A 21,833-nucleotide genomic window follows, 5' to 3' on the forward strand; every position below is an offset into this window, starting at 1 on the left:
CCTCCCTTTCCATGGAGGCGCAAGTCACAGCAACAGCCAAGGCGACATTTTTCCACCTTCGCCGCATCAAGCAGTTGGTCCCTTACCTTTCCCGCCCCGACCTGGCCACAGTGATCCATGCGACAGTCATCTCCAGGCTTGACTACTGTAACTCGCTCTACGCGGGGCTGCCCTTGAAGCTGTCCCAGAAACTCCAGCGGGTACAGAATGCTGCAGCGAGGCTCCTCACAGGGTCTCTGCCATGGGAGCATATTCATCCAGTGCTTTTCAAGCTGCACTGGCTCCCGGTGGAGTACAGGGTCAGATTTAAGGTGCTGCTTTTGACCTTTAAAGCCCTTCACGGCCTAGGACCCTCGTACCTACGGGACCGCCTCGCCTGGTATGCCCCACGGAGAGCCTCAAGGTCCATAAATAACAACACCCTAGTGGTCCCAGGCCCTAAGGAAGTTAGATTGGCTTCAACCAGAGCCAGGGCCTTTTCAGCACTGGCCCCAACTTGGTGGAACGCTCTGTCTCATGAGACCAGGGCCCTGCAGGATCTGATCTCTTTCCGCAGGGCCTGTAAGACAGAGTTGTTCCGCCTGGCCTTTGGATTGGAGCCAATTTGATTCCCTCCGCCCCCTTTTTCTTTTTTCTTTTCCTTCTCCTGCAATGAGGCTCCATTTTAATATTTTAATGTTCCATTATTTTAATGTTGTATTTTATTTTTGTTTTTAAGTTGTAATCACTCATCTTGTTTTTATTATTGCTTGTAAGCCGCTCTGAGCCCGGCCTTGGCTGGGGAGGGCGGGGTATAAATAAAAAATTATTATTATTATTATTATTATTCAAGAAAGAATTTGTGCATCTAGCTCAGTGTTTCCCAAACTTGGGTCTCCAGCTGTTTTTGAACTACAATCCCCATCATCCCTGACCACTGGTAGCTAGGGATAATGGGAGTTGTAGTCCAGAAACATTTTGCCCAGCCCTCCAGTTTCATGCTTGAGCCAGTCTCTGCAAGACAACACAGTACCCCTTCAATGAGCAGCAGTCAGTTTTGGCAATGACCTGTGTAGCTAATCACTGCCTATCGGGCCCGATTCGTGTTACATGAAAAGCACTTTCTTGCGATGGGGGTCCACGCAGGGCCAACATGGGTGTTGCTTCTTTCCTAGAGAAGGTGCAAGAGGAAGGTCCAACCTGCCTTTTATGGAGTCTGATGAGACTAACTTGCTATCGAGTTTAACCTCAGACTGCACGGTGAGGCAATACATCCATCACCACCCCCCCCCAGCTACACAGTCCAAATTAGGAAGAGAGAGGATGTACTGTACTGCAGAAAATAAATTCCTTCATGTGAGTTTCCCTCAAAAAATCCAAACCACTATAGGAGAGGCAGGATGTTTCCTTGCTACTTCCCCTCACACACATCCTGTGCTGCGGTAGGAAACGAACTGGGCAGAGGTGAACCCAGATCTGCGTTCATTACAAGTTATAGTTAAACATGCAAGGAGGAGTTTTGCATCAGCTGCCGCAAACTCACCCATAGGGTTTCAGCAGTGATAGTCTCTTCTGCAGCTGCATATTCTAACATAATGCTGCAGTTATCAAGTACTTACAATAGTAATAATTTATTATTTGTACCCCGCCCTTCTGGCTGGGTTTCCCCAGCCACTCTGGGTGGCTTCCACAGAGACCAAAAATACACTAAAATGTCACACATTAAAAACTTCCCTAAACAGGGCTGCCTTCAGATGTCCTCTAAATGTCAGGTAGTTGTTTATCTCTTTGACATCTGAAGGGAGGGCGTTACACAGGACGGGCACCACTACCGAGAAGGCCCTCTGTCTGGTTCCCTGTAACCTCACTTCTCGCAATGAGGGAACCACCAGAAGGCCCTCGGAGCTGGACCTCAGTGTCCGGGCTGAACGATGGGGGTGGAGACGCTCCTTCAGGTATACAGGACCGAGGTCTGACATACTTGACATACTTGTGTAAAAGGTGTTAAAACAGCAGCTAGAAGAAAACGTGAGTCAGAATTGTAGTCACTTAGGGCCAGGTGTGAGAAACCTTTTGCTTCCAAATGATGTTGGAACTACAGTTCCCCTCATGCCTGGCCATTGACTGCTTTCTGGGACTGATGAGCCTTTTTTTCAACAGCAGCTGGAGGGTCAAAGGCTCCCCACACTCGATAATTTATTTTATATACAACTTGATTGTAGAAAGAAACCACAAAGCAGTTTAGTGTGCCTATGTCCACACTAGTGTATTCATGCATATGTAGGTGTGAATCCACACATGAGCACTTTCCAATTGTATACTTCTGAATCTAAATGTTTCCTGTGATAATAGTTTCACTGTGTATTGTCCCATCCTCAGAGTTAGGACTTCGCCACCCACCCTAAGTTTTGGAAATCTGAGGTCCGTTGTGGCATATGTATATGTATTTTTTACCTGTAGCACATACAGTGGTACCTGGGGTTAAGTACTTAATTCGTTCTGGAGGTCTGTTCTTAACCTGAAACTGTTCTTAACCTGAAGCACCACTTAGCTAATGTGGCCTCCTGCTGCCGTCGGAGCACAATTTCTGTTCTCATCCTGAAGCAAAGTTCTTAACCTGAAGCACTATTTCTGGGTTAGTGGAGTGTGTAACCTGAAGCGTATGTAACCCGAGGTACTACTGTACACTTTTAAAAAAAATAGATATTATTTTTTTAAAAAAAGATAGTTTTTGAAATACAAGTTTTCTGAGATACCAGATTTGCACAAAAGAGCAGTTCAAATAAATCATTATTTATATGTGCTTGTTCTAAGGATTTGGAGTTGGTCACAACCCCCTCAATGCAGGAATCTCAAACTAAAGTATGAAAGGCTGATGCATCCATTTTCCTTGCCCACCTTCTGTACCTGCAAGGACAAACTTATTTTTACCGCAGCCAATTCGTGGAATAGCAGTTCTGTGCAAAAGAGTCGTTTTGAAAAATAAGCACAACGCCAACCTGTGGAAAAGAACAAACAAACCCCTGTGTTGCAAAATGTGACAATCTACAAAAATGCCAACACAACACGCTGGCTAATAACTATTAGTAAATATATAATTGGTATGATGTCATTCAAAATATACGAATAAGCCACTTCAAAATAATATATATATCATACAACACATCTCACAAAATATGCAAGTAACTGCAAGTTGTTACATGTATACAGAGTCAAACAAAGGTTCAAACAACCAATGTATAGCAAGGAACATCAAACCGTCTCAAAGGAAGACGTCTCTCCAAAGTCTCAAAAGGACAGTGCATCTGGAAGAGTTCAACTGTTTCAGAATAAAGTCTTCATCAGCTAGAAATGGAATTGCAAGCAACGAATGACAACAAAACTGAGCAACCAGAATGTAAGATATACAGTGGAACAAAATATATAAAGGTACATACTGAATAATTATCAATGAAATATACATACTAGTGAAGATCATACTAGTGGATCAGTGCTCACTGGATAATGTGGCTTATTCGTATATTTTGAATGATGTACCAATTATATATTTACTAACAGTTATTAGCCTGTTGTGTCTGCATTTTTGTAACCTGTGGAAAAGGGCAGGCCTACATCTTTTGCTTTGGGCTCATGGGAGGAGGGGGTGGGGCAACAGACAGCACCCAGTGAAGTTTCACCACACATGTTCTAAAGCAAAAAAACAACCCACCCATGCAATGATGTTCAGTGCATCCTCAGTCAGGTAATGTGCCTTTTTATATTGGATTTTCTTCCCTTATTGGATTATCTGCAGCTCAGAGAAATCTGAATTTAGTGGTGGGAAAGTGCAGGCTGCCAGGATTGCACTTGAAAGAGGCGGCTGTCAAGTGGACACAACAAAAACAGAGAAGCGGCTTCAAATCAACATCAAACTCGCATGTGGATGAGCCCTGAAGTTTCCATGGTTTTCAGCTTTCAATGAAAGTTCCTAAGCCCTCTGTAGTAGGGTTACCAGAGATCCCAGTTCCCGGATTTGCAAATCTGTCCCTGGACAAATTCTGTCCCTGGAATGTCCCCAGATTTGCAAATCTGTCCCCAGGAAACGTGGCAGTGGCAGCGGCATCCTCAGCAGCCCGGAGCCAGCCGGTTAGCCCAGTTGGCTCTGGCTGGCTTCAGGAGCTGCTTGCTGCTGTGGCGCAGGAAAAATGGCAGGCGCCACGGCAGCAAGCAGCTCCTGAAGCCAGCCGAGCCAACTGCACTACCAGGCTGGCTCCTCCTGGGTAATGGCCACATGCCTGTAACTCCCGAGCCTCCCCTGATCTGTCAAAACAAAGGAGGAAGGGGGAAGGAGATCAGGGAAGGCGGCGCCCAATTGCCCAGCTTTTTAAAAAACTGCACATTTATGTTTCACAGGGTGCGAAAGGAGGGCTTTGCACTTTTATAAAATATGCATGTGTGCTTGGGCCCAGGGTCTTTTGCCTCACCATCCCCACTACTACTCAGCTTCGGGGGGGGGGGGGAGTGTCCCCGGATTCATTGAAAAAAATCTGGTAACCGTACTCTGTAGCCTAATGTGTCCTTCAAGCCCAGGACAGCTGATGAAACGAAATTATGTATTTCTCCCTGTTAATTTGAGCATAACCCAATGCGTATTTTAAAGCTTTTGCCTGAATCCTAGTTCTTTCTTCAACTCCATGATTCTGGCTTTATACATATTGCTAGAATCATTTGCCCCACAGCTCGGGCAACTAGCCGCCTTGCTTGCCCCTTTGCGGCTAGCCTGTAGGGCAGCTGAAATTCGGCTCCCACTTGCTACTACTGGACAGGCTTATCAGTTTGTGTATTTCAGAACAAAACTTAACAATTGTATAAACTTCAGCAGAGCCCATGAATAACAAAACTGAACTATTTTTTTTGAAGATTTTATTTTGTCCATTGAAAATGCTCATCTTTCCAGTTAGGCCCAGTGTTACGCTTTTAAAGTACCGCACCTTGAAGCAGGTTATTGCACCATTATTTTGCATAAGCAGCACAGCGATGAAAAGAAAAATCACAAACACAAACTTGTGTAACTTAGCAGTGGTGTCAGTGGTGGTGACCGAGACGGATTTCATTATTTGGAATTCTTCAGCTGCTGTTTCTTTTCTCCAGACGGCTTTGTTTTTATTTAAGATGGCGAAGGCAGTGAGTTTTCGGCCTCACTAATGAATAGTGCAATCCAGGTTCTTGGAAAGCTACTGGGATTTACGGGACTTGCCCATTTCATTCCGTATCAGAAAGAACTGCAGCTGGATGCAAGCAGCAAAAGTGTGCACACAGAGACTGTGAAATGAAATGATGGAAGAAGAAAGTAATTTGAAAAAAAATAAATGAAAATGGCACTGAAATGCAAAGACTCCGTTGCATATGGTAGATATGAACTCAAGTTGTGGACCCTAAACTGTGTTTTATATCATCAACTTTTGATTTTGTTCTGTGTATATCACAATGTTCTTTTGTTGCTGCGGCTGATGCAAATAAAGTTTCATTCATTCATTTATGAACTCAAGCTGTCCCTCCGACTCAGAAACATATAAGCTGAAGTAAAAGCTTCAGATCGCAAGGTAGCTATGGATTGTGAGAACCCAATTTGAATCCCAAGAAAGGAATCTCTGTAGGACTGCACAATCGCCTTGAGGAAATGTTTATAGGTCAAATCCTCACCAAGGCAAGAAAAAACACTGCTCAGAGAGGCCACTTGTTCTCCTGAAGGTACTGGCTCCAAGCCATTTATCTGTTCCTGAATAAACTTTTAAAAATCATGGATGTTGCGAGAGAGGATCTACTCCAGATTGGGAAGGCCAGGACATGGTCATGCTGTATACACAACTGGTTGATGATCTTTTGGAAGCCAGCAAGGCATCAAGAACATGCCCCCCCCAAAGGTTGGTTATTGTTTATCCATCCTTCAGTCTGGCTTTTGTCTGGCTTTTAAAAAAAAAGTGCTTTAAAGGGAGAGAGAATGAAAAAGTTAATAATAAATTTATTACCCACCCTTTATAGTCCCAGGGTGGATTGCACCATTAAAAACAAGTTTGCGAAAACAGATGCAGCGAGATAACCAGACACTGTGCTGGACAGAGTTTTGCATTACGCTATCCTAAATACCTAGAGAGCATCTTAAAAAGCAGAGACATCACCTTGCCAACAAGGTCCGTATAGTAAAAGCCATGGTTTTCCCAGTAGTGATGTATGGAAGTGAGAGCTGGACCATAAAGAAGGCTGATCGCCGAAGAATGGATGCTTTTGAATTCTGGTGCTGGAGGAGACTCTTGAGAGTCCCATGGACTGCAAGAAGATCAAACCTATCCATTCTGAAGGAAATCAGCCCTGAGTGCTCACTGGAAGGACAGATCCTGAAGCTGAGGCTCCAATGCTTTGGCCACCTCATGAGAAGAGAAGACTCCCTGGAAAAGACCCTGATGTTGGGAAAGATGGAGGGCACAAGGAGAAGGGGACGGCAGAGGACAAGATGGTTGGACAGTGTTCTTGAAGCTACCAGCATGAGTTTGACCAAACTGCGGGAGGCAGTGGAAGACAGAAGTGCCTGGCGTGCTCTGGTCCATGGAGTCACAAAGAGTCGGACACGACTAAACGACTAAACAACAACAACATCCTACAGTATTACAAATTGTTCCACGCTGGAAGAATTGAAAGTGAAGGAGGAAAGACTGGAAGAGTATTGTAAGCCAAGGGGTGAAGATCAGATGGGATGTTGGAAAATGGTAGACTGAGTGATGATGAAGAATGTCTTTGCCTTTGAAAGAAGATCATTGGGGAATCTCCAATTCTCCACTCAGGAAAGACCTTAACTGCCAGCAAGGAAGATTTTGTCAAAAGAGCTGCCACTTTTGCGGGACAGTCTGAAATGGCCGCAAAAAGAAACAGGAGCAGCTTACAAGGATGACAAGCAAACCCCTGAAGCCATAAAGATGAATGAAGAAGAGTTACAGAACCTGGAAGAGCTGAAGGAGGAAAAGTCAAAACTTTGCAAGTCAGAAGAGCTTGCTAATGGCTGAGAAAAACCTCAATTATCAGCTCTTTTATAATGATAATTTCTCTGAAGAGTTGTTGAACCAATGAAAGAGGTTTGGGGGTGGGGGAGGTAAGCATTTTTATGACAGGGCTCAAAATTGGAGCCACCTGGGAGCGTTAATTGCACCCTGAAGTTGTACCCCAGCTGTGCAACTCCCTCCCCTTAGGGACACTGAAGGCCTTGACACTTACGGAATTTCACTGCAGCATAAAGACGTTCCTGTTTTTCCAAGCCTCTGGTGGCTACGTCAATAATATCTTCAGCTTCTGTATTTTTGTGTTGATTATAATGGTTTTATTGTTCACACTCCTACCCTCAGTCACCCTCGATGGGAGATTGCTACTCCAGAACTCGCAAGTACTTCTCACAGGGTCACGCTCATGTTATCTGGAGTCGAGTGGCACACTTTCTTTTTAAACCGTTGCTGTTCTTCCTTGACACTTCCAGGATGCTGCAGAGATTAGGTTTCGAACACAGAGCCCAGCCATGGGGTGTGCTAGCCTGTGTGGCTACTTGCAAAACGTGACCTGCGAGCACAGCTCCGAGTCCCACATCTCACTTAAAATCAGCAAACGCGTTTTTAAAAAGGAATCCGACTCCGCGATATCCACTCTCTTGTGCTGCTGCTAATTGACTCAAAGCGGCTTCGAGGACAAGCAGTTAAACATTTAGTGCAACTAATCAACAACATCAAAGGTTTTCTTCTAAAGGAGAAAGGCTCAGTCTTCAGTTACGTGCAGCAGGGGTCACTGCAGCAAGACTTCGAAAATAGCCTTAAAGAGATATACCTACAGTGCTGTCTGCTTTGTCATAAAAGGGCACCACAGTGCAAATTCTTTTCAAGGCATACTTTGTCGTTCTTAACCCTCGCCCTAGTCCTTTCCATTCCCTACCCTTGCAACGGTCCAAATTCAGATGCAACTCTAAAGCATCATCTGAAAAACAAAACATTGCTAGAAGTTCAGCCTAGGGGGTTCATCCAAACGTTCGTTTGCCCTGCCACTTCCCTCCAGGAAAACCTATAGTTTGCTGCTGAATTGGAACAAACAATCGGGCTTTCCATTGGGCAAAATATTCCTGGAATGCAGAGGGTTGGCTCCTTCCAACTCTACGATTCTATGTCGTTTGTTCCAAATCAGTGCTGCAGAGTGGATTTTCCAGGGGAAAGCAATGGCACAAAGGCAAAACCACCTGGACCCAGGCCTAGTAAATGCAAGAAAGCGGAAATGTGGATGAGCCTTAAGAGGTTCATCTCACCTTCAGATCAAGGTGTCACTTTGTGTGAACATCGCAAGGTTTTGACCTGCCCAGAAAGGCCTGGCTTTACTAGTATCTGAATGGATTTCCTGGAAGGGCCTACATAACAAACGCAGCACCCACTCACAGACTAAGTCGCATGTTCCCCTCTGCAGGTGGAAACATGCGTATTTTGAGCCTCTGGAATCCCATCACCAGCGGTTAGTACAAGGCAAAGGAACTGGGAAAGTCTAGGACAGGATTAGCGCTCACCCTCAAGGTACAGCTATACTGCACAGACGTCTTCGTTCTGGGTGGAAGTGTAGGCTTCCTGCAGCCCACTTAGTCCTTGTGTCTTGATGCAGAAGGGTTGCCACAGCGCAGCGTTCTTTTGTTTTTAAAAACGGAAGCACCTAGCTTACTCTGAGGGTGAAGAGGTGTGGGTGGTGGCCTTTGCCTGCATTACGTGGGACTAGCACATGGTAAACATGTGCAGAAATAACTTTATCCTAAGGCAGGTTGTGGCTCACCTGTAGACCTCCAAATGTTGAACATCACATCCTAGCCGGCAAGGCCAATGGAAGTTGCATCCCAACAACATCTGCCACCTCTGTTTTACAGGATTCCAACACAGGTAAAGGGGTGACGGAGGCTCAAAACACCTATGTCTCCCTCAATGGAAGGGCCTCATAGGAACCTTAAAGGCAAATGAAAAGGAAGACACACACCACAAGCATTATAATGCACTAAACTAAGTGAGCCCCACGAGCTCTGGAGCGATTTCTACATTCTCTCCCTATTTACCTTCTTTTCCAGGGTAAGATAGGTAAATGGTTAGGTTTATTATAGACCTCCAGACTAGGACTGGCCTTCCAGAAACACACCTGTATCTTTTGAGATTATTGTTGGATATGGCCCTTCAAAGGTCTGTTTTCTGCTCCGAGTCCAGCACACCCTTTCAAGAAAAAACACTACTGAGTTGTAGGTTGAGACACCACTACAGCAAAGAACAAGGGTGAGTTTAGACAGCAGGCAAACTTTCATCTTTAAATTAAGCAGGCAAGATCAGGCCCTGACCTGTGCCTCCCCTAAAGTAACCTGTGGGGCCAAGGTGTCCCCCTTCCAAGACTTTGCATCCCTTCTCATCTTCCAGTGCAGTGGCCACACCATAATACACTGGTCTCGGCACACCTGACTTTCAGTACTGGTTGTGAACCGCCTTACTCAGATTCTCGTTGCCATTTCTCATAGATTCTAAAAAATCGAAATTCTGGTGCAAGAAGAGGATTTGGTCCAGGTTCTCGGGAGCAAGCACACCTCTCCGGTGCTCCAGGGCGCTTTCGCTGGCAGCAAAGGCCTGTTCCGGTGGCACGACTGTGGCTGGGATGGCCAGGTATTGCCGGGCTAACCTGGCTACGGAGGGGAAGCGGTGCTCATTGTTCTTCCACCAGTCCAAGGGGTTTGTGCTACGCTTGCAGAGAGGCTCCACAATGTAGTTCTCCAGCTGCTGATGGATCTCAGGCATACTCTCCGTGGGGTCCTTCCCCAAAAGGATGTCGTACATACTCTGAGACTGCCCGCTCGGGCCTCTCTCCTTATGGGCAGAGATCTGGCAGGCCGTTTCGCCAACCTCTGCTTTGTAGTCGGCGTTCGGCACCCAGAACTGGTTGGACAGCGGGGACTGGTGGTTGAAGAACTGGGAGAGCATGCTCTTGATCTTTTTGTGCAGCTCGCTCCTCAGGCTGGGGCTCAAGAACCTCATTTCCTTGAAACGTGGGTCCAGGAATGAGGCCACCACTGCTGGGCTCTCCAGCAACTTCTCCTCATCCAAGATGCCCCAGCGCTGGGTGAGCTCCGACCTGATGTTGCTCACCACCGTCTTGATGACGCCGCTGGCTTCTTCCGATTGCTGCCCTATAGCTGTGACAATGCCATGGATGCACGGCATCAGGGAGGAGATGGAGAAGTTCTGCTCCTCCCGCAAGAAGGACGTGGCGATCTTGAGCGTTCTCATGACGGGCACCAGGTCCTGCAAGAGCTTCCACTGGTGGTCGGCCAAGTTCTGGACCACCGCCGTTCCCTTGGGGTGCTCCTCCAAGACGGACATGATAGCCCACTTGAGGTCCAGCAGGCACTCGCACATCTCAATAGTGGTTATCCACCGAGCCCCCGTGTCCATCACCAACTTCAGCTTCGTCTTGTTGATGGCTTCTAGCTTGCTGTTGAGTGAGCAGGTGGCCTTGGCGTCCTGCTGGAAGTAGCAGACGATGCTGCGCGCCGCGCTCAGGGCCTCTTGCACCTGCTCCACTTCGAGGCCCGCCTTGACGCACAGGTGCAGCAGGTGGGCGGCACAGCACAGGCTGGTCCAGCCGTAGACACACTTGAGTTGCGAGGAGTTGGCCCCCAAATCCTGCAGGCTGTCGTGCATCACGCAGAAGACAGACTTGTTGGACAGCCCAAAGTCCGTCAGGACCGAGTACAGCCGGTCTCCCAAGTTACTCTCCCCTTTATCCTCGTGCACCTGCTGGGTCTCCAAGATACACCTCGCCCGCCTCCACTCCCCATCGATGAAGTTAGTCATGATGGTCAAGTAGGTCTGGTTGGGCTGGGACAGCCAGAACTCCGCGCAGATCACAATCGACTGGGCCGTTTGCAGGTAGTGTTCGAGGTGTTGCTTGACCACGTTGTACCGGTGCCACAACATGCTAGAGAGCTGCATGGGGGACGGGAGAATAAAGCTAGGTTCTAGATAGCCAATCAGAAGGCCAAAGCCTTTGTCCTTCACCACCGAGAGAGGGTGCAGGTCCCGGAAGATCATTTCCAGCACCAGCTCCAGAATCACGTCCGTCCTGGGTTCCGCGCAGGAGACGGCGTGGTACTGGCTGCTGTTTTCGGGTGTGAGCTGGCGGGCCCTTTTTATTGCCGTCTCCTGGGCCACGTAGTCGGGGTCGGGAACCTGGTCGTCCTTCAGCTGAGAGAGCAGCGTGTCCCGGATGCTGTGCTTCCTCACAAGGTGCTCCCTCATGGTCGTGGTGCTGTTGTGGAAGGAGAGCTGCTTCTTGCAGACGTTGCACTCGACGTAGGCATCCCCCAGCTTCGTGTAGTAGTTCCACACCTTGGATTTGCGGCGGTCGACGTAGAGAGAGGCGCTCGTCCCGTCGTGGCCGCCGCCTTTCTCGCGCCTCCGCCTGGTGCACGGACCCAGGTTGGCTGGCATCGCGCAGGTATTGAAGACCATGGATATTTCCTCTGCGGGAATAAGAGGAGAGGTCAGGAACCTTTTGCCCAACACAGGGCTCGAACCCACAACCCTGAGATTAAGAGTCTCATGCTCTACTGACTGAGCTAAAGTAAAGGTAAAGGCACCCCTGACCATTAGGTCCAGTCGTGGCCGACTCGGGTTGCGGTGCTCATCTCGCTTTATTGGCCGAGGGAGCCAGCGTACAGCTTCCGGGTCATGTGGCCAGCATGACTAAGCCGCTTCTGGCGAACCAGAGCAGCGCACAGAAACGCCGTTTACCTTCCCGCCGGAGCGGTACCTATTTGCCTACTTGCACTTTGACGTGCTTTTGAACTGCTAGGTTGGCAGGAGTAAGGACCGAGCAACGGGAGCTCACCCCGTCGCGGGGATTCGAACCGCCGACCTTCTGATCGGCAAGTCCTAGGCTCTGTGGTTTAACCCACAGCGCCACCCGCGTCCCTACTGACTGAGCTATCCCAGCTTTAATATCGTAAATTGTAGCAATGCAATGTTCAGTTTAAGCTGGTAAATGAGCTTAGTAGATTTTTAGCCTGGTTATGCAAATATGGATAGTTTTGGGGTTTTTGGTATTTGTTGCTATATTTACCGTATTTTTCGCTCTATAACACGCACCCGACCATAACACGCATGTAGTTTTTAGAGGAGGAAAACCCGTAGGCATGCCACCTGTAGGCATTCCCTCCATAACACACACAGACATTTTAGGAGGAAAAAAGTGAGTGTTATGGTGCAAAAATTACTGTATATTTAAAAGGAGGGAGAGGGGTTCTCCATACACAATTTTGTGGCAAAGTGGCATATAAATAAACAGATAAGGCTGATCGCAACGGAGGATGCGAGGAAGGGAGCGTCCATACCTTGTACTGTCTGAGGGTAGGATGGTGCAAGAATAGGGAGGGTTTGCACTTCTATGATCTCCTCCTTGGGCTGGGCGTCCCCTTCGCTATCCTCTAGCTTGACGCATTTCTGCAAGAATTCGCTGACCCTTTTGGAGCTCACATCTTCCATTTCGGTCTTGTGGAGAATCGAAGAGGAGGGGAGAGAAACAGTGATAAAAAGCAGCGCAAGAGTGTAGACACACACACACACACACACACACACAGAGAGAGAGAGAGAGAGAGAGAGAGAGAGAGAGAGAGAGAGAGAGAGAGAGAGAAAGCTTCTGCCCCACAATAAGAGCTGCATGGGTAAATTACCTTCACTTTGACACCTACTTCCATTGAAACCACTTCCTCGCAGGAAAGTGGAAAGGGAAGTCTTTGCAAGATCGGGGCCTTCAGGTGAAATAAATAAGGAGTCAAGAGCAAGGCATCAGTTCTAGAAAGGTTCTGCATGAGATCCAATCTAGATTTTTAAAAAATCTATGAATTGCATGACCTATATATAAGCACAGGGGTGTTGAATAAAATACTGTGGGGACCAAAGGTGGATGAACTGCCCCAGAAGGAGCACGACGTGTCCCCCGGTAAAGGTACTATCCCACCCCTAACACCCCATACACCCAGCCCCTGCTACTTCCAGGTAAGCCTGGAGAAGATCACTGTATGAAGCATAATAAAATGGCTGCCCGTCAGTGTCAACTGCACTTAAATGGACTCGATAGAAGGCTGCTTCTGATAACACTTCCTATGTTCCTGGGCATCCATGGCGTAACTGAGATCTAAGCAACTCCTCCATCAGGCAGGGTCTTGCTAGAGTCAGCTTAGGAAGAAGGGCTTAGGGACAACAAAGGAGTCCAGCACCAGGAAGCTTGTCCGTGTGATTCCTGCATTCCTGGGGTTCCAGTTGCAGATAGGTAGCCGTGTTGGTCTTCTGCCATAGTCAAAATAAAAAAATTCCTTCCAGTAGCACCTTAAAGACCAACTAAGTTAGTTCTTGGTATGAGCTTTCGTGTGCATGCACACTTCTTCAGATACACTGAAACAGAAGCTGCCAGATCCTTCTATATAGTGAGAAGGTGGGGAGGGGTATTACTCAGAAGGGTGGTGGGAATGGGAGATTGGCAGGTAGCTGAGATGAGCCTGTTGAACAAAGACATTGGATTCTTATCTCATTATACATGACTAAGCCATTTCTCACCTTCTCACCCCTTGCCTTTTCCTGTAAGACCTATTACAGTCGTTAAGAGTCGTCAACAGGCTCATCTCAGCTATCTGCCAATCTCCCATTCCCACCACCCTTCTGAGTAATACCCCTCCCCACCTTCTCACTATATAGAAGGATCTGGCAACTTCTGTTTCAGTGTATCTGAAGAAGTGTGAATGCACACGAAAGCTCATACCAAGAACTAACTTAGTTGGTCTTTAAGGTGCTACTGGAAGGAATTTCTGCATTCCTGGGGGTTAGACTAATCATGGGTCAGCAAACTAAGGTCCGCGGGCTGGATCAGGCCCAACTGCCTACTGGATCCGGCCCGTGGAGGGTCCGAGAATCGCCATGTGGATTGCCAGTGCGCGCATTCTTTCCCTCTCCCTCACGCGGTGGTGGCGCCTCCTCCCTCCCTCCTCCTGGCTTCTCCCCGCCCTGCCTAGAGGAGGAAGGGGGCTGGGCTTTGTTGGTGCCAGCAGCTGCAGCAGCGCTTGAGCGGCTGCCATTTTAAGCAGCCCCTCTCCAGAGCCCTTTCGCGTGCCGCTCATCGTTCCCCCACCGCCGCCAGCCCCTGCCGCTCGCAAGACACAGGTAAGCAGCCACCGGGGCTCGTGGTGCTCTTGCACCTGCCCCCCCCCAAATATAGTCGGGCCCCCACAAGGTCTGAGGGACAGTGGACCGGCCCCCTGCTGAAAAAGTTTGCTGACCCCTGAACTAGAGGATCCATGGGGTCCCTTCCAACTCTACGATTCTCTAATTCAACTGGAACAGAGACCACATCCTTGTTTGCACTGGAACCACACTGCAACCACAACACACCGGTATTAACTAACACAAAAGCGGAAGCTCCGAGACTCGCCAAAAGCTAGCTTAGAGGAGAGGCTTACTGGCTTCAAATTCTCAACAAATGAAACTGATTTGTAGAAATGTTACATGGGGGGAAAATTACGAGAGAGAGACATTGCACACACTTTTGTAAATCAAGAAAATATTTAATAAAAACAAACAAACAAAAAATTATTATTACAGCAAACCCCATTTGCAAGGATCCAAAGGATGGAACTCCCAGTGTCCTGCAACCAATAATAATAAGAAAAGCTGCCCCAAATTTAAATAATTCAAGTTGTAAATCTTAGCAACTGGTTTTCCAACCATGCCAGTTTTGGGGAAAGAGAACTTGAAGCAGCTGCATGCACTGTTCGCACAAGGAGCAGAGTGACTATAATTTATGGGAGGGGGTGAGAGTCCCTGAAGGTCACCTGCCCCATGACACACTCCTATATAAACTGAAGGTGTTTTACAGTAACATTCACTAGATGTTAGTGGTGCAGGAAATCATATAAATGCCATATGCCCTCTACAGTGGTACCTCGCAAGACGAATGCCTCGCAAGACCAAAAACTCGCTAGACGAAAGGGTTTTGCGTTTTTTGAGTCGTTCCGCAAGACGAATTTCCCTATGGGCTTGCTTCGCAAGACGAAACGTCTTGCGAGTTCTTGCGAGTTTGTTTCCTTTTTCTTAAAGCCGCTAAGCTGTTAATAGCCGCTAAGCCGCTAATAGCCGTGCTTCGCAAGACGAAAAAACCGCAAGACGAAGAGACTCGCGGAACGGATTAATTTCGTCTTGCGAGGCACCACTGTATTTTTTTTTTACTTTCCTTGCAAGCCAAGCATCTTTCAGCAGCTTATGACTCAGCTGAACAGCATGTCGTCCTGAGGTGCTCAGCTGGTTTTAAAGGAAGCATAGTTCCTATGTCTTTCAAATGTCCCAGATTTTATTGCTCTACTTTCCTTCGGACCACATCAGCGGGGCCAAGGGGGTGCTGTTATCTGGGCAGCCCAGGGCCTACACACACACTGCCCAGGCTTGAGCCCCGGGGAGGTCACTGCGGTGCTGCCAACACAGTGGTTTGACTTCACCCCCAGAGGTGCACTCCATTAATAATAATAATAATAAATTTTATTTATACCCCGCCCTCCCCAGCCAGAGCCGGGCTCAGGGTGGCTAACACGAGTAAAATTACAATGAAAACATAGTAGGGGGAAAAAACAACAACAAGACAATTTAAAATACAGGTTAAAATACAGGTTAAAATGCAGCCTCATTTTAAAAGTAGCCCATGGATTAAAACCATAAGGGGAGGGAAACATAAGGGTCAGACTGTGTCCAAACCAAAGGCCAGGTGGAATAGCTCTGTCTTGCAGGCCCTGTGGAAAAATGTCAAGTCCCGCAGGGCCCTAGTCTCATGAGACAGAGCGTTCCACCAAGTTGGGGCCAGTACTGAAAAGGCCCTGGCCCTAGCTGAGACCACCTTGCAACTTGGGACCTCCAAAGTGTTGTCATTTGTGGACCTTAAAGTCCTCCACGTGGCATACCAGGAGAGGCGGTCCCGTAGGTATGTGGGTCCATTGTCTCTTGAGGCAGACGGATGTCAACAACAGCGCTTGAATCCCAAAGTACCATTTAGTGAAGGGATGCATTCACCTAGGGGGTTAGTACCTTCGATGCCACCCACCCAGGGAGGTGTAGCATGGGGGAGCTAGCGGGGGTCGCGGCCCTAGGCACACAATTTTGAGTGGGCACAACCCATGCCCCCCCAGGCAAGTGCTGGTTTCTGCGGAAATCCTTGTCTTGCCAGGTTCCATCTTTGGCTCCCTGTCCTTCCCTGTCTGCCTCTGGGGGTCCCGGGCCCTAAAGCCCAGTCTGGCCTTGCTGCTGTGTCCCCAGCCTCCTCGCTGAATAGCCACCTGGCTGGTAGTGGGATTTACAGAGCTCTGGTGGGCAGTTACTTCAGCAGCATCAGAAGTGAGGACTGTGGTGGCGCTGCGGGCTCCATTCACCCTCTGTACCCTCCCCAGAATGTGCGCCCCGGGCACCGGCAAACCACGCTATGCCACTGCCCTGAGCCAATATCTGTGTAAGGAAGCACCATCATCAAACACCCACATCATGAATTTAAAACAACTCTTACGCCACATTAACAGTCCTGGCTCCCCACCCGCACCAAGTATTGTTTGTTAAGGGTTCTGGGAATTGTAGTTGAGCGGTTAAACAACTCTTAGCACCCTGAACAAACCAAGATTCCCAGGATTCTCTGGAGGTAGAGACTATCCAGATTGTTCAATTGGTACAAGAGCACACTGAAAATATATGGTGTGGATGTGAGCAAAGATAATTACGTTTGCATTGTTTTGGTTTTGCATGGTGCCTTGCTATTGCGGAGGGAGGTCAGAGTGCATGCCTTTGCCTTTTCAAATGGATTAGAAACCAACTCATTTTGGGGGATGAGGGCAGAATGGCAAATGAATTAAGGATGTGATCTCAGACACACTTAGCTAGGCTGCAAGCCTGACTGAACACCCAGGGCTTTTGAAGAAAAATGCATAGGAAGGTTGCTCTGTGTAGAGCTAAACCTCTTCTGGTATGCCCCACGGAGGACCTTAAGGTCCACAAATGACAACATTTTGGAGGTCCCAGGTCGCAAGGTGGTTAGATTGGTCTCAACCAAGGCCAGGGCCTTTTCGGCACTGGCCGCGACTTGGTGGAACGCTCTGTCACAAGAGACTAGGGCCCTGTGAGACCTGACATCTTTCCGCAGGGCCTGAAAGACAGAGCTGTTCCGCCTGGCCTTTGGCCAAGGCACAGTCTGACCCTTATGCTGCCCTCCCCTTATGGTCTTGATCTATGGGCTACTCTTAAAATGAGGCTGCATTTTAAATGGCATTTTAACCTGTATTTTAAATTGGTTCCCCCCCCCCATTATGTTTTTATTGTAATTTTACTGGTGTTAGCCGCCCTGAGCCCGGCTTTGACCGGGGAATAAATAAAATTATTATTATTATTTATTATTACTATTATTATTAACTGTAGACCTCTTCCCTGCCCATGAGATTTCATGCAGTGTCTGTCTCATGCAATGTAAGCTCCTATTTTGACCCCGGCTGAGCTGCTGTGCTTCACTAACTGAAAAGGAAGGTCATTTCTACAATATGTGCACAGAACAGCAGATCCGGAGGCCCTATGGGAGACCAGATGCAAACACAGAAATTCGGCACATGTCCAAAGCTCCCTGTTTACCAGAAAGCATTCTGGCTCGACTCGATGGACAGCTACAGCCGCCCCCAACATTGCAACAAGTCTGCCGGAGGCTGTGCCTGGTCATTGTTGCACCTGCAAGGTTTTAGAACTGCGGACTTGGAAGGGACCCCGAGGGTCATCCAGTCCAACCCGCTGAAAGCAGGAATATGCAGCTGTTCCATACCGGAACTGAACCTGCAACCTGGGCATTAATAGCACTATGCTCTAGCCAACTGAGCTATCATCCTGCAGGATGAAGCTGGTACCCATTTTAGCCGGCCTACCCATCTGGTTGCTTCCGAGTAACAAGATCTTCCTATTACAGTGGTACCTTGGGTTACATACACTTCAGGTTACAGACTCCGCTAACCCAGAAATAGTGCTTCAGGTTAAGAACTTTGCTTCTGGTTGAGATCAGAAATCGTGCTCCGGCGGCGCAGCAGCAGCAGGAGGCCCCATTAGCTAAAGTGGTGCTTCAGGTTAAGAACAGTTTCAGGTTAAGTACAGACCTCGGGAACGAATTAAGTACTTAACCCGAGGTACCACTGTACTAAACAAGGTCTGCCAATGAAGCACGGATGTTTTTGCAGATAACCTGAATGGCATTTAGTTCTTGGATTAACCAATTAATACATGTTCATATTGCAAGGTGTGTGTTTAGTATCCTGGAACGAAGGAGACTCTTGCCCCCCTCTCAGTACAGAAGAAGACAATTCTGCCTATACAGTGGTACCTCGGGTTAAGTACTTAATTCGTTCCGGAGGTCCGTACTTAACCTGAAACTGTTCTTAACCTGAAGCACCACTTTAGCTAATGGGGCCTCCTGCTGCTGCCAGAGCACGATTTCTGTTTTCATCCTGAAGCAAAGTTCTTAACCTGAAGCACTGTTTCTGGGTTAGCGGAGTCTGTAACCTGAAGTGTATGTAACCCGAGGTACCGCTGTATCCAATTTTCATGAAATCGAGCCTTCTGCCAATGCCCAGGTCCTCTTAATCTTCGCAACCTTAACCAGCTGAGAGAACAGGAACTAGCAGTATTATGGGGTACTTGTTTTGGAAGCCAGGCAGTATTCCTGATTAAACACACCAGCTTTTAAATCCAGGTGAAGCTGGGGGGCATTCCTCCTTTTGCAAAATCAGCAGCTCCATCCCTTCTTTTGCAACAAGGAGGCGGTGTGGCTTGAAACATTGATTTTTATTTGTCTCAGTGCTCCACATTCCCTGTTCTCATTAAAAAAACAACACATACTGAAAGGCTGTTTCACACCGTTAGTGACATTTATAATTAAGCTGACATAGCCGCTTTCCCCCTTTAAACGAATTGGAAGATTTAACCCATTAAACCACACAGCTTAAAGCATGCAGCCTTAGATTTCATATTTAATAGGTCTGCATGTAGCATAACAGGCAAGTCCCATCGTCTACCTTAGACGCACCAAGGACGGGAGCTCCCCCGCCCCAATTTAAATCCATCCATAGACACATCGGAGCCCCCAAGGCAGCCACACGAGAAGAAAACCCTGTAATGCATAAATACACACAAATGTTGCGGCTTGAAACGCGTGAGCCCCCGATTCATTCATCCCGTTCCTTGATTTCTACACAACTGCATCAAATATTTCAATTTGCAGAATTTCCCAAGCAGACATCTCGAAGACCAAGCGCGCGCACACGCGCGTAAAATACTGTTAAGCACGCTTAACGTGGGTGGGAAGCGAAGAGGCGCAGTGCTGTGCTACTCCTGGAAATAAAATGCTTTTTCAGCTTCGTCCGTGTTGCAACCCAGCCAGCCACCCACCCAGCCAGCCACCCATTGCGAAGGAGAACCGATGGGACCGGGAAGGGCGCGTTCCTCTTTTTTGCAGGTGGATTTCTCCCCTTCAGAGCCGCTTCCTCCCTTCCCTTTCAAACCCCACATTAAAGAGCCAAGCGCGTCTGCTTTGAGCGCACAGGTGGAAGGAAAGTTTCCTAGAAGCCGAAGGCAGAAAGGAAAGGAGGAAAAGAGCGAGGAGGCGCACAATGAATTTCCGCATGCATGCGCGCGTGGGTGTACAGATGTCTGGAGATGCGCACTGCACTTACCCCTTTGTTACCATGAGCATAGCGCAGCTTCTTCGGCTCTTTGCAGCCTCACCGCTCCTGGTGCAGCAAAATGGGATTACAGTCTAACCTTTCATCTGGAAGCGATTCCTTTAGGGCTCCTCTGAAAAGTTCACAGCGGGGCGAAAAGCGTCCCTAGTTGGGGCAACCTTATTCCCAAAAGGCAAAAGGGCGCACCACCGCCAACGCCTTTCAAAATATTGCATTTTTTTTAGGAAGGCTGCAACCAGGGGGGGAAAAAGCCACATGGCAAATTTATTTAGGGAGCTGGACAGAAGCACCTGATTGCACCTGTTTTGTTATTATTAATAGAGTACCTAACATTTGCTCTGCACTGCAGAGAGGCGAAAGGACAATGCAGCCATTGTCCGCAACCTCACTAAAGGAATCGGGGATGGGGAGGGAAGAGGAAAGCAAGGAAGACTTCAGGTGTTGATTCTTTAAGTTGCAAAAACTCAGCACTGTTGTTGGGGGAAGTTAAAAGGAGTTCCTAGATGGAAGGTATCTCTCACAGAAACCCAAAAGGATGCAGGCTCCAAGTGAAAAAATAGGCATTTATCAAAATACAAATGCACATAGGGGCAGCCTCAAAAGTTAGCAGACGATTGTGGTGAATGCAATGCTTTGTATCCATTCCAAGATTACACATGTGATTTCTATTGATCACTCAAAGCATCACAGCAATCTTAGTTGTTGCAACCCAAACTATACCAATCAAAATCATTTAGCTCAGCCCTCGTAGTATCATGTGATTACATATACAGTACTCATTTTTCAGTATCTTCCTTTCTTAAGGCTTTGACTAATTTACCTATTCATTTAATGTCTCTCAACACCCTCTTTCATCCATCTACAAAACAATTCAAGATTAAGCAAAATTGCCACGCTTAGCCAATTCTCTTTTCATGTATACAGTGGTCACCGTGGACTCTTGACAGTTCATTCTCTTGCTATATACAATACTGTACCTAAAACTCATTTTGTACCATAAAAGGTAGGCCAGCACAGAGCTTTTCACCTAGGCCGTAGGCTCAGAGGAAAATGGAATCATCGAAATGATGCAGCTTTTATGAAATTGCTATTTTTGCCATCAGTATCAACTCACCTGCGCCTCTTGCTAAGTACACAGTACACAGTGCACACAAACCTGCAGCCCTTACAGTCGTCTGATTGATGGGATGAGAACCTAAGGGAAACTAGAAATGATGCATTTTGGTGGGGGCAGGCTGCTATATATAGCTGCCCCTTTTCTGGCCAACGGATGGGGCTGGAATACTGGAACCATCAAGGATAAGCCATCTCACCTGCCTTGCCTCACCTCCCTGCCTCAGGCCGTAAAGGTAAAGGGATCCCTGACCATTAGGTCCAGTCGTGGCCGACTCTGGGGTTGCAGCACTCATCTCGCTTTATTGGCCGAAGGAGCCGGCGTACAGCTTCCAGGTCATGTGGCCAGCATGACTAAGCCGCTTCTGGCGAACCAGAGCAGCGCACGGAAGTGCCGTTTACCTTCCCGCCGGAGCGGTACCTATTTCTCTACTTGCACTTTGACGTGCTTTCGAACTGCTAGGTTGGCAGGAGCAGGGACCGAGCAACGGGAAGCTCACCCCGTTGCAGGGATTCGAACCGCTGACCTTCTGATCAGCAAGTCCTAGGCCCTGTGGTTTAACCCACAGCGCCACCCGCGTCCCTTGCCTGGGGCCTTATTAGGTGCTTAATTAGATGCTTAGTTATTATTGGGTTTCTTTTTTTAAAAAAAGCCAATGTTTGTTGATTTATTATTATTTATTAAATTTCTATACCATCCCTTCATCCAAGGATCATGGGGTGGTTTTATACTGTAAACACAAAAATACATACCATAGTAACAAACAAAAAACATTAATATCCCCACACAGTATTGTTATTATTTAAATTATGTTTATTATCATAAACATACATACAAACACATAACAATACAGACAATAAGGGAACTATACGGGGAACACATTCAGTATGTGTATATATAAATAAACAAATTACAGAGATGCAGATGCATATA

The 21,833-nt window shown here is 47.6% G+C and overlaps 1 protein-coding gene across 3 annotated transcripts; it reads right to left on the reverse strand.

The window, feature by feature from the left end:
- Nucleotides 1-5,794: 5,794 nt before the first annotated feature.
- LOC308590325 (E3 SUMO-protein ligase ZBED1-like) lies at nt 5,795-19,884 on the reverse strand. 3 transcript variants are annotated; one of them, XR_014009750.1, is made up of 4 exons: nt 12,728-13,297; nt 12,389-12,545; nt 6,602-11,518; nt 5,795-6,097 (listed from the first exon to the last, which is right to left on the reverse strand). XR_014009750.1 is itself a non-coding variant. In XM_081200277.1 (3 exons), the coding sequence occupies exons 2-3, from the start codon at nt 12,537-12,539 to the stop codon at nt 9,468-9,470; spliced, it is 2,202 nt and encodes a 733-aa protein (XP_081056403.1). In that variant the 5' UTR covers nt 12,540-12,545; nt 19,778-19,884; the 3' UTR covers nt 5,795-9,467. The 3 variants fall into 3 exon arrangements, 2 of the variants coding, with proteins under 2 accessions (XP_081056403.1, XP_081056402.1); XM_081200277.1 differs by lacking the exon at nt 12,728-13,297 and adding an exon at nt 19,778-19,884 and having other exon boundaries at nt 5,795-11,518; XM_081200276.1 differs by having other exon boundaries at nt 5,795-11,518.
- Between the last annotated feature and the right edge of the window lie 1,949 nt (nt 19,885-21,833).

The sequence above is a fragment of the Podarcis bocagei genome (assembly GCF_964188305.1).
Source record: "Podarcis bocagei genome assembly, chromosome: 7".
Lineage (NCBI taxonomy): Eukaryota > Metazoa > Chordata > Lepidosauria > Squamata > Lacertidae > Podarcis > Podarcis bocagei.

Coding starts and splice junctions, on each gene's coding strand:
- LOC308590325 (XM_081200276.1), bottom strand. CDS start 12,865: ATGCAGAACCTTTCTAGAACTGATGCCTTGCTCTTGACTCCTTATTTA. Junction 12,546..12,727: donor AAGTAGGTGTCAAAGTGAAG/GTAATTTACCCA, acceptor ATTCTCCACAAG/ACCGAAATGGAAGATGTGAG. Junction 11,519..12,388: donor CTACCCTCAGACAGTACAAG/GTATGGACGCTC, acceptor TTATTCCCGCAG/AGGAAATATCCATGGTCTTC.